Source organism: Neoarius graeffei, chromosome 15 (genome assembly GCF_027579695.1).
Source record: "Neoarius graeffei isolate fNeoGra1 chromosome 15, fNeoGra1.pri, whole genome shotgun sequence".
In the NCBI taxonomy this organism is placed as follows: domain Eukaryota; kingdom Metazoa; phylum Chordata; class Actinopteri; order Siluriformes; family Ariidae; genus Neoarius; species Neoarius graeffei.
The window spans coordinates 21,937,103-21,950,499 of NC_083583.1; the positions used below are offsets into that span (position 1 = coordinate 21,937,103).

General features: G+C 41.5%; 1 protein-coding gene across 1 annotated transcript in view; it reads left to right on the top strand.

Moving 5' to 3' along the window:
- The first annotated feature begins 371 nt into the window (after positions 1–371).
- Positions 372–13,397, top strand: part of notum1b (notum, palmitoleoyl-protein carboxylesterase b) — a 34,036-nt gene continuing 21,010 nt past the window's right edge. The window contains exons 1-3 of the mRNA XM_060941007.1: positions 372–1,088; positions 9,578–9,630; positions 9,719–9,814. Of these exons, the coding sequence (XP_060796990.1) occupies positions 766–1,088; positions 9,578–9,630; positions 9,719–9,814 (472 nt within the window). The 5' untranslated portion in view covers positions 372–765. The remainder of the gene's footprint in view (positions 1,089–9,577; positions 9,631–9,718; positions 9,815–13,397) is intronic.

The window sequence follows — 13,397 nt, forward strand, 5'->3', positions numbered from 1 at the left end:
ATAAACTGGTCAAGATCATTTTAATCTTTCTAAACGTTTTAGAATCTGCATGGATCTTCAGAAAAAAAAACAACAAAACGCTTTTTTTTTTCAATAAACCTCATGACTGAATCCCAAACCGCTCTCAGCTCGATACATAACGCGCTTCCTTCAGCCCAGAATGGAGGACTTTCTAATCCCATTCCATTCACTCACACGCGGGGGAGGAACAAGCCACTCGGGCATCCGACCAACGAGAAAACGCGCGTGCCGATGAGCCACGCCCTCTCGACCAGCCCACCGCTCTGATTGGCTGAGAGGAGAGAGCAGGGCGAAATATTTGAATAAAATCCCCACACCGCTTGTCGCGTGGAAATTATGAATCCACAAACTGACCTGGACGGTGGAAAGGGATGTCTTTCTCTCAAGGGCTTCAATTACAACCAGCGAGATTAATCAGTTGTTTTGGTCATTTATTTATTTATTATTATTATTATTATTATTATTATTATTGGAAAGTATTCTGCATGGCCGCTCCATCAGGCGTGTTTCAGGAGAAGTGAGGATGTCTGAGCTTTGATAGTTCGAACCTTTGACAACTTCTAGTCAAGAAGTAGTTTATACTGGAATTGGTACGAAAACTCATGAAGTGATTAAACTATACAGTTCCTGCCAACAGTCAGCTGTCACTCAGGCTCTTACCCAGCAAGAAGCTCTTGGGGTTGCTACAGGATAAACAAACAAACAAACAAACAAACAAACATTTCAGCAGTGTTGGGTGTGGAGATGGGAAGCCGGACTCCGGTAATGTTCCTGGTGTTGGTGATGGTGATGGTCCTTCAGCTTGTCCCTGAGAGCTCCGAGGGCAGAAAGGGCCGCGGTGGCCGGACTCAGAGCCGCCAGCCCCAGCGGGAGCGGACAGAGACGACCGAGAGCTTCCCGCTGGACTTCACAGCCGTGCAGGACGGTAACGTGGACACGTTCATGGAGCAGGTGAAGAACCTGGCTCAGTCCCTGTACCCGTGCTCGGCTCAAAAGCTGGAAGATGACATGAAGCTTCACTTTTTGGAGAACTCCTCAGTGACCTGCAACGACGGAACACCTGCCGGGTAGGTTCCCCTCCCTGATGGCCCCGAACCCTAAACTCCCAGCGAACGGGCTCGTCCCGAATGCTTCGGTTCCTAGAACGAGTCTTTTAAGTGAGTCGGATCTGACGAAACGACTCGTAAATAACCCAATGATTTTTCTGCAAGTTTGCATTTAAAAAAAGTGTCACTATAGGTGCAGTTCGAGTTTAAGCCATGTGGTGTTCGGGTGTTTGCAAACAAACCTGAATTGTAACGTGTAAGTCTGTGGGCTGTGAATAAAGACAGTATTTCTTGCAGATAAAACAGATCTTTATGTCGGCAAAACGAGTGTGAATTTCATACTTTTCGCTTATTGAGTATGCTGAATCAATTCTGAGTCAAATGAATCAAAGCTCAGTTAATGTGGATGTGAATCGGTTGATGTGATTCACTGAAAAGAATCAGTGAGGTAAATTAAGTCCTAATACCATCACTCATGCCAACACTAACCAGGCACAATTACACAGTCCAGCAAACTGTTTTTATTAGTTTTATTATTTATAAACTATTTAACGCACATGGTTTGGGATATTGCCAAAGATGCCATGTAATAATCCTCATTCTCATTACTCTGTATGTGTGATATATGTATATAATACACACATAATGTGTGTATAATATACATATATAATGTATGTTTGTGTATATAATATACACAGTGTGTGTGTATAATACACATTGTGTGTGTGTGTGTAATATACACATATACATACGCACACACAGTGTGTATTTTATATATATATATATATATATATATATATATATATATATATATATATATATATATATAAAACACAATGTATGTTTGTGTGTGTATAATATAGTGTGTGTGTATAATACACATATTGTGTGTGTGTAATACACACACCCACACGTGTATATTACACACACACACATATATATTAGTGTGTGTATAATAGATACACATATACACACACACATATATAAAATGCGTGTATGTATAATATACACACACATATATACACATGTAATGTGTGTGTTTAGTAAAAACTTTTTTACTAAGTAACACTGAATCACAAAACTATGATTTTTCTTTTTTTTTTCTCGGTTAATTAATGGTATTAATTCCATCCATATCCCTGAATACAGCATGAGGAAATGGCATGCATGCCAGACAAGATAGTGGCTGTGCGCACTGTGTATATAACATGACTACATGCTAGAGTTTGAATAAACAGGATATGTGCAGGACAGCACAATAAACATAGAGAGCAGTCTAAATAAATGCACAGTGTACATGTCGTAGAGGAACATCACAGTATAAAGGTAAACAGGACAGCATGAAGTATGTGGCAAACTGTCCAAATGATACGTGATTATGTTAAACAATCCTCAGAATCATCACATGAGCATTTACCAGCATGTAATGCCAAGCTGTCTTAAATCCCATTCCTGTCTGGTTTGTTATTGCACGAGGGCTAGACCTTGACAGGCACATTTAAAATACCAAGGTGAAGGAAAAGGTGAATCACTTGATTATATGGCAACAGCAAATCAAAGTCAAGTTTCTTTTTATCGTGTTTTTAACAATAGACATTGTTGCAAAGCAACTTCACAGAATTTTAATGACTTTAAATATAAGCTAATTTTATCCCTAATCTATCCCCAATGAGCAAGCCTGTGGCGACAGTGGCAAGGAAAAACTCCCCCAGACAACATGAGGAAGAAACCTTGAGAAGAACCAGATTCAAAAGGGAACCCATCCTCATTTGGGTGATAACAGACAACGTGATATAACAGTTTTAACATGAAGTCAGTTTCGTTGATGTATAACGCTTCATTGATGGAGACTTGAGTGCAAAACTGTTCATGACAACTGCAGTCCTAAAGTTCGCAAGTCACCTGTAGTCCTCAGCCATAAAAGTATTACTGTAAGAGTCCAGAGCGTCTTCCAAGTGTGACTTTCAACTGTCCTTATGGGGCCGTCCTCCACAGGAGCGATGTGATGAGACTCCAGCCAGACATAGGGCACCAGGATGGATCAGGTAGGTCCGAGGACTAGAGGAGGTCAGCATCTTGATCTCAGGATTGACATGTAACTCTGAGAGAAAAAAAAGAAAACACAGGTTAGGTATGCCCAATGTCCCTTGAGTAGGAACAGTATACATTTTGCACTGAGTGCAAGCAGGGACTCTGGGAAAACTAACTATGACAGCATAACTAAAAGGGGAGAGCCAGAAGGTAACACAAGCATGAGGGCGTCCCGGGACATAAAGCAGACAGCCACTACACTGTCAACAAACTCGAGTGAGCAAGTGAGTGGGGGACTGACAGCATCCATACATCCCAGTTTACCAAAACGCACTATGCCTGAGGACCCTCCAGATCTATTCCTTTACCTCGTAAACACTATTAACAAAAGGCTTGAGGAATCGGTTCTCAATTCAAGAATAAAATTCAGGGGAGAATTCCCTGCATTCCCAGACAAACTTGTTTAATAAGCACCCTGTGAACACTGAAAAGAAAAAACTCCATGCTCGTCTTAAACGTGCAGATGCCTGGCAGGCCATCAAGAGAGGATCGTTGGGTTGCGGTTTGACTGGGAAACGCCAGAGCCAATTTGTGGCCTTACAAAAATAGTTCATGTTTTCCCACTCTGCATTTAAAACAGCAGGTTGTACGTGTCTATGGCACGTGTTGCACTTAATGGCGGCACCTCACTGTGTGTGACTCTTTGTGTTCTGGGAGCATAGTCATGATCGGGGGGAGTTGAGATTCTTTCTACGAATGTATTTCAGCAGAGGTAATCAGATTGGTTTGTTCTGGGGGGAAAATCTGCTTTGCATAGAGAAGCAAAGTCATTCCAATCTATTTACTTATAGGATACCATTTACACATTGTTTGTATTATTTAGGTAATTGTATTGAGTCTTAAATGATCGGTGTGTACAGTATTTTCTCCCAGGAGAATGGTAGTTGGATGCACCTGATTCGGGGCATCTCTGAGTAAGGAATAGTGTGTGAGGTTTGTGTAAATTGCTCCACTTCTTGGAGAGTGGCTCTGTTTTCTGTTATTAGCCCAAACGTCGACACTGATCAAGACCAGGGTCTACAACACGAGGCACACTGCTCCCTTACATGTTAAAGCACAACAGTTTATTCACCAAGGTCAGAGACACATCAAAGGGATTCCACGCACAGAAACACGGCAGTCCAGATCCAGTGCTATCTGGCTGCCATACTGCGAGTGTAACACGCACACCCATACACAAATACAAACACATTTTTTCTGTCCACATCTACATTCATTTCCTTAAACACACACTCGCACACCCACTCGCAGCTGTCTGCTGAGCATAATCAGTGATCAAAGAGGGCTTTCGGGTGTGTGTGTGTGTGTGCGCGCACGCACACACGCCCAAAGACAGAGCGTGTATACATGAGGATATCTAAGGATGTAGGTTCACAGCGTTTGAACCTTGCACACAGACGGTCACTTTCTCCCACCCTCCTCCCTTGCCTTTCACTCCCTCCATCCATCTCCATCTCTCTCATCCCCATGATGAAACGATTCGCAACTCTCTCATCTTTGGCGCAATGTGTGTCTGATGGCTTTATTCTGGTGGGTTTTCCGCTTCTGCTTGATCTCCATGATAAAGCAGTTGAAAGGGAGGACGAAAGAGAGCGAGAGAACACTGAGTGAGTGAACAAGTGTGGTTCCTTAGCAGCTGTTGGGCACCAAGGTGGACTTTCCCCTCCTTTAACACGGAACACATGGACTCGCCCTTTAATAGAGACAGTAAGAGATGTGCTATGGTTGTTTGTGTGCACGTGTGGACAAAAACGTGCGTCCTCATTTTCATCGCCCAGTTACACTGTGGGTAATCTGACTCCTTTAAGAAGCCCAACATCTTTTAATTCAATATCGAATTCAGAAGAACAACCTCCCATAACCTGTTAGTGAAGTGATGAGCTGCATGTAAATCAGTACGCATGCAAATTTTGAAATACAAAGATGTTCATGGCATCACACAGACATGGTGAGCTAGATCACTAAGTCAGGAATATGTTTCTGTAATCCAATACCATAATACAACAACACTGAAAGCCCTTCAAGAACTTCCAGTTCTCAAAATAGCTTCAGTGTCCACTGCGCTCGAACAGCCAAAGCATGTGTTTATCACCGCAACAAAATGCCTGGTTCATGATTTTGCCATGTCTTTTGAAATGTCTTCTTTTTCCAGGAAGAATGAATGGAGTCTGATGGGCAATTGAGCATAATTAGCTGTTGTGAGGCCACAACACGTAGTCCAGAAATTCAATAATTAATAATAGTTTTCAGAGAGCTTTGAAACGGGCTCCAAATAAAACGAGGAGAGGGAGCGTGAGGGCTTTAAGCATAAAATCAAACCCAAATGTTTCAATTTGCTGATCAAAGGCGAAGGTTCGAGCACAGAGCTTTTTTGGAGAGTAATATGATGCAAGCTGGCGGACTTTGGTGCTGACAAGATGCAGTGCTGTCCAGACTCAGGAAGGCTGGTGGGGGAACAATCAAATATTATGGCTCCTATATAAAGTCCTGTTTCTCCAAACATTAAAATTTTATTCAACATGCAGTATGGTCATCAGAATAGGTGGTCGAAACACTTTAACTGATGGAGATAAACTTGCATTTCTTTCATCCTCTGAAGGAAAGGGCTGATCTCTGGTGCTGTGAGATCAGTTGGCCTGGAGAACAAACCTAGTCTGGTGCATATGATGCTCTTGCTTTCGTTTGCCAAAAGTGCTCTGATGATTAAAGGCCTGCATCAAACAGGCCTGTTTCCACCCCGTTTTACTATAATGCCAGGTTCCATACGCACTTTAGATTGAGGTGGATCTTGCAAAAGAGATCTTGTATTGGGGTATAGACTGGGGAGACGGTAATTTTAATGTGAGACTAAAAGTAATTAGAACTTCATTAGTCACGCTCCAGAGTGGCACAACAGAAAAGCGTTAATGAATTTGAATCCAAAAAAATGCCATGGTTATCCATTACTCTGTCAGAGTGAGACTAACCAATCATCGGTGTCTGTTAACTCATGTATAACACTTTCCTCTGAGTGTAACCCAGCACAGATTGGTAGCTTTTGTGTGATACATGAGAGCTAGGAAGTGGGTAGGAATTGGTGAATGACCACAATTAGAATTTTTCAACATTTGGAAAATTAAGTCACAATCCAAAGAAGACTGATGATGGGTTGGGATGCACTCAAACTCTGAACTCCACCAGACAGTCTCAAAGATTTAACTGCAGCCACACTGAGATTTAACCATCTCAGGACTGAAGGCAGATGATATATATATATATATATATATATATATATATATATATATATATATATATATATATATATATATATATACACACACACCCTTTTGTATCTTTTCTAGGCATGCCTGTGTATACAATTTACAATTAAAGGGGAACTGAAGTCATTTTTAAACTCGCTTTATTTCTTAATTATCGTGTTATTCAATTACGTTTTCGGTTTTATTAACCTTATATTGTGACTCGTATTGGCATCTATTACACTGATCAGCCTTTTCGGTTTTTAGCCATGTTGAATGTAGTTCGTATGGTCCATGGCAAGCGTCGCTTATGTGTGCGATCTTCACGAGTCTTGTGCGAAACTTCAAACGTGAAGTGTCAGCGCCGCCATTTTGAAAACTGTTTACACAGCAGCCAGATTGCCATATCATTCCAATTTAGATTAATTTCGAGATTTGCCAGCTTCATCAGTGATGGAGTGTCGGTCCTGCACACTGTGGTGCGTGCACCTGAATGCGTGCCGAGTGGACTCCGGCACGCGCACCATGAACAAGGTGCACCTGAGCTCAATTAAGGAACTGTGTTTGCCTATTTAAGGACTGTGCTGATGCATTTGCATCGCGAAGTATTACGATACACATGTGTGCATTACCGAGCCTTTCTACCCATTGTCTTGATTTCCTGTTTCTCATTCTTGTCCTCGCTTAGCCTTTGATGTACTGTTTGCACCTCGACCGACCCTTTTGCCTGTATTCTCGTTTTTGATCTAGACTGCTGTTTTGGATTGTTTGCCTGTGTATATATTGTCTCACTGTGTGTGTGTGTGTGTGTGTGTGTGTATAAAATTAATTCTGCACTTTATTAAACTGTATACTTCTGCACATACATCCACCTCCTTCGCGTACGTGACCTGGAGATTATTCCGTATTACTTTGAACCAATGTGGAGCAGAGAAGAGTTGGAAAGACGACAGGATAAGGACTAGTCTGTCGCGCTGGTATTTACCTCATTACTGTCGCACAATTAAAACGTGCCAGATCAGGCAGCTGGTGGGTTTTCAAAATAATAAATACATGCATGTATGTACAACCCCGATTCCAAAAAAGTTGGGACAAAGTACAAATTGTAAATAAAAACGGAATGCAATAATTTACAAATCTCAAAAACTGATATTGCATTCACAATAGAACATAGACAACATATCAAATGTTGAAAGTGAGACATTTTGAAATTTCATGCCAAATATTGGCTCATTTGAAATTTCATGACAGCAACACATCTCAAAAAATTTGGGACAGGGGCAATAAGAGGCTGGAAAAGTTAAAGGTACAAAAAAGGAACAGCTGGAGGACCAAATTGCAACTCATTAGGTCAATTGGCAATAGGTCATTAACATGACTGGGTATAAAAAGAGCATCTTGGAGTGGCAGCAGCTCTCAGAAGTAAAGATGGGAAGAGGATCGCCAATCCCCCTAATTCTGCACCGACAAATAGTGGAGCAATATCAGAAAGGAGTTCGACAGTGTAAAATTGCAAAGAGTTTGAACATATCATCATCTACAGTGCATAATATCATCAAAAGATTCAGAGAATCTGGAAGAATCTCTGTGCGTAAGGGTTAAGGCTGGAAAACCATACTGGGTGCCCATGATCTTCAGGCCCTTAGACGGCACTGCATCACATACAGGCATGCTTCTGTATTGGAAATCACAAAATGGGCTCAGGAATATTTCCAGAGAACATTATCTGTGAACGCAATTCACCGTGCCATCTGCTGTTGCCAGCTAAAACTCTATAATTCAAAGAAGAAGCCGTATCTAAACATGATCCAGAAGCACAGACGTCTTCTCTGGGCCAAGGCTCATTTAAAATGGACTGTGGCAAAGTGGAAAACTGTTCTGTGGTCAGACGAATCAAAATTTGAAGTTCTTTATGGAAATCAAGGACGCCGTGTCATTCGGACTAAAGAGGAGAAGGACGACCCAAGTTGTTATCAGCGCTCAGTTCAGAAGCCTGCATCTCTGATGCTATGGGGTTGCATTAGTGCGTGTGGCATGGGCAGCTTACACATCTGGAAAGACACCATCAATGCTGAAAGGTATATCCAGGTTCTAGAGCAACATATGTTCCCATCCAGATGACGTCTCTTTCAGGGAAGACCTTGCATTTTCCAACATGACAATGCCAAACCACATACTGCATCAATTACAGCATCATGGCTGCGTAGAAGAAGGGTCCGGGTACTGAACTGGCCAGGCTGCAGTCCAGATCTTTCACCCATAGAAAACATTTGGCGCATCATAAAACGGAAGATATGACAAAAAAGACCTAAGACAGTTGAGCAACTAGAATCCTCCATTAGACAAGAATTGGTTAACATTCCTATCCCTAAACTTGAGCAACTTGTCTCCTCAGTCGCCAGACGTTTACAGACTGTTGTAAAGAGAAAAGGGGACGTCTCACAGTGGTAAACATGGCCTTGTCCCAACTTTTTTGAGATGTGTTGTTGTCATGAAATTTAAAATCACCTGATTTTTCTCTTTAAATGATACATTTTATCAGTTTAAACATTTGATATGCCATCTATGTTCTATTCTGAATAAAATATGGAATTTTGAAACTTCCACATCATTGCATTCCATTTTTATTTACAATTTGTACTTTGTCCCAACTTTTTTGGAAACGGGGTTGTATTTTTGTGATAAATACATATTATACTGAGCGCATTTCCCACATAATCCTCACTAAGGTTTCGGACAGCACTACAAAATGGCGTCCCCACTATATAGTGCCCTATATAGTGAGTAGTGAGCGATTTCGGACACAGGGAAAACTTCCGGCTTGATTACATCAGCATTTGAAAAAGGCTTTTTTTGACAATGTTTGACAACGTTGGCAGATGTCGGTCACTTTGATTTCCGCTGTACGTTTTACCTCCGTCCTACGATGTCTCGTACAGGTCTCAGCGAATCTCGTTTACGGCCATTGCTTTGATATATGGACTGATGTATTACACAGCATATTTCAAACACTCATAACTTGCTATAGCAGTGACTAAATGGCTGTCAGAAATGCATTCCTACATTTTATAAAATGAGAAATAGAATTTTGATGATAAAATAATTTGCCTTCAGTTCCCCTTTAAGTCATGTTAAATTTTTCTTTGCAAAGTGGTTCCTGATTTTCTCATTTGGTTGCAGGTACTACATGAAGGAGTCACGGGGTAGCAGAAGATGGTTGCTGTTCCTGGAAGGTTAATACATGGCAATACTGCTTTTATTTCAGAAATGTTGTTGCAGTGTCCACTTTATTGGAAATGATGCATTCATGTTGGTTTCTAGGTGGATGGTACTGCTTCAACAAACAGAACTGTGACACCAGGTACGACACCATGAGGAGGCTGATGAGCTCTACCAGGTGGCCTCTGACACGCACAGGTGAGCTCAGCATCCTCTTTTCTATCCTTTAATCCTCACAACTATATGAGCTACCTTTTTGGGTCAGCTTATTTTTTTCAGATTATCAGGTCATGTGAATGCTGGAAGTGTCTTTATCCACATTATTCATAATAAAACCGTAGGGTTGAAGCACATGTTGATGGAATTTTGCCATTCGTTTGATAAATGTGTCCTCTGTTCTTTTGCGAAATATGTAAAAGTAAGTAGATTTAGTAATAATGCAAGCTCCAATTTGGGTATAGACCTGAGCAGGTGAAGGTTAACTGTATTGCTCAAGAGACTAACAGTGTGTCTCTGGCAGTTGAACTCGCAACCTATTGGTTTTAAGCTTTGAATCGTAACTGCTGCCCTTGCCTAAAATAAAATCACACACATTTAACATAGGTGGCACGGTGGTGTAGTGGTTAGCGCTGTCGCCTCACAGCAAGAAGGTCCTGGGTTCGAGCCCCGGGGCCGGCGAGGGCCTTTCTGTGCGGAGTTTGCATGTTCTCCCCGTGTCCGCGTGGGTTTCCTCCGGGTGCTCCGATTTCCCCCACAGTCCAAAGACATGCAGGTTAGGTTAACTGGTGACTCTAAATTGACCGTAGGTGTGAATGTGAGTGTGAATGGTTGTCTGTGTCTATGTGTCAGCCCTGTGATGACCTGGCGACTTGTCCAGGGTGTACCCCGCCTTTCGCCCGTAGTCAGCTGGGATAGGCTCCAGCTTGCCTGCGACCCTGTAGAAGGATAAAGCGGCTTGAGATAATGAGATGAGATGAGACATTTCACATATAAACACATCATGTGAATGTGATTAAAAAAAAATCTAATGCCCTACAAAGTAAATGAATCCTGCAGAAAAAAAATTTAATGTGAAAATAAATCAATCGTATAAAAATCACAGGTGAAAAAAAAATTGTATGAAGAAAAATCACATAGATATGAATGAGTACTGTAAAAATCATGTACAAACATTGTGTATGAATCACGTGAAAAAGTTATACAGAAAGCAAATAGCACATAAATACATTAAGTGCAAGTTGGAAATGAATGAAGGTTAAGAATATCTTTACACATAATGTGTAAAATGTGAAAATAAGCTTGGTTAAATTAATTGTGTGGAATTATGTGAATTATTATTTTTTTAAAGTCACATTAAATTAAATGAATTGTGATAACTATAACATGTAGGCCAGGCAAGAAATTTTATTTATATAGCACCGTTCATACACACTGATAATTCAAAAGTGCTTTACAAATAGGCATCTGTGGTTGGTAGAAGAGAGCAACTGGACTTGCTTGAAAAGTCTTGAAGACGTTTTGCCTCTCGTCCGAAAGGCATCCTCAGTTCTGTCTGTCTAATAGGGAGTATCAAGTATTTATCCTCCCATGGATCATCATAGAATCCGAATCAGAATGCTGATGGCTGCATTGTAGGTGGCTGATAGATGTCATAGACACCCACCTCTGTTCAGTGATGGTCGTTCCAGGTTGACAAAAATGAACGATCCTCTCTGGCTAAGATGTCTGCCAGTTTTCTGGAAGTCCTCTCATACTCCCACACCAGTGAAGGGAACTCATCCCAAAGTGCGTAGAAACATATCTGTGAAGATACTCAGTCATCCAGGTTGCTCTCTTCTACCAACCACAGATTACTATGTACCTGGATGACTGAGTATCTTCACAGATTTACAAATAGGCAGAATAAAAAATGCACTGGCGGCATGGTGGTGTAGTGGTTAGCGCTGTTGCCTCACAGCAAGAAAGTCCGGGTTCGAGCCCCGTGGCCGGCGAGGGCCTTTCTGTGCGGAGTTTGCATGTTCTTCCTGTGTCCGCGTGGGTTTCCTCCGGGTGCTCTGGTTTCCCCCACAGTCCAAAGACATGCAGGTTAGGTTAACTGGTGACTCTAAATTGACCGTAGGTGTGAATGGTTGTCTGTGTCGATGAGTCAGCCCTGTGATGACCTGGCGACTTGTCCAGGGTGTACCCCGCCTTTCGCCTGTAGTCAGCTGGGATAGGCTCCAGCTTGCCTGCGATCCTGTAGAACAGGATAAAGCGGCTAGAGATAATGAGCTGAGATGAGAAAAAATGCACTGAAACCATTAAAAAATAAGACAATAAAATGAAAGTATTACAATGAAAAGACAAGTAATATAAATTTAAGTATATGTATAAAATGCTATAAGAATAATTGCAAGTTGTGAGGTCAGTCCTAAGCACAAGAAAAGAGAGATGGATTTAAACTTTGCTGCATTTAGGGAACATCAGCTGAAGTCTTGTGGCAGTTTGTTCCACTTGCAGGCAGCATCGCGACTAAACGCCGCTTCACTATGTTTAATTTGGACTCTGAGCTCTATTAGCTGACCTGAGGCCATGAATCCAAAAGCCTTCCTTGGTTCGTAGTCTTTCAACATATCTAAAATGTATTCAGGTCCTAAACCATTCAGTGATTTATAGACTAGTAGCAGCACTTTAAAATCTGTTCTGTAAATAACTAGAAGCCAATGTAAAGATTTTAGACCTGGAGTGATGTGCTCTGTTCTATTGGTTCTGGTTAACTCTTGCAGCAGCATTCGGAATGAGCTTGCAGCAGTTTAATGTGGTGTGCGGTTTTTTTTGGGGGGGGATCAGTCAATTAGGAGACATTACAGTTGTCCACCCTTTGGAAATAAATGCAGGGATGGGCTTCTATTGGTCAAATTCAGATGTGTATGTGAGAAATTGAGTAGCATGGGGGTTAATTTAACAGCTTCCTTGTTATGACTCAACTGCTCTATTCAGCTACCAATCCTACTATCTGTTTAATTGTTCAATTGAATTCAGACAATAAACACATGGTCATGGGGAAGTCATGACCTAATGGTTAAAGAAGCAGCTTTGGGACCAAAAGGTCGCTGGTTTGGTTCCCTGGACCGGCAGGAATTCCTGAAATGCCCTTGAGCAAGGCACCTACCCCCCATCTGCTCCCCAGGCTGCTCTAGGTATGTTGTATGTCGCTCTGGATAAGAGCGTCTGCTAAATGCCATTAATGTAATGTCACAAAGCAGGTTCATAAAAATCCAGCTGTAGATTTAGAACCCTAAAACCGAGAGCACTTTTTCATGGCAAAGAAAATCTGTGAAACAAAGTGAGGAAGAGGCTGTAAGAGGAACCAAGAAAGTAAAAGGTTCATTGTCTTCTTGGTGATAGTGGACAGTGGGATTTCTAAACCATAAATCGTTACTCTTCTGTACACTCTAACATGAACCAGTATGAAATATCAGGAAAGGATGTTAAATATGAGCATAATGGTCTTGATGAGTACAGCAGTAGTTCCTGTGTACTTCAGTTTCCATTGAGGAAAGGATTAGTCTTGGGAACAAACTGTTCTTAGGGAATGCAGATCTTCAGGGTATTGACATGGATCCGTCCACAACAGCAGCAAATGAGTCACAAGTACAGGATTGGAACATCAGGAGGGATTGGGCAAATCCAGAGATGGTGGACAGATGTGTTCTGCTGTGCAGGTTTAGAAATCAAGCTTGGGTACTGAAATGGTGTGTGGAAGAAGTTTGTATTTTATTATAATATATATATATATATG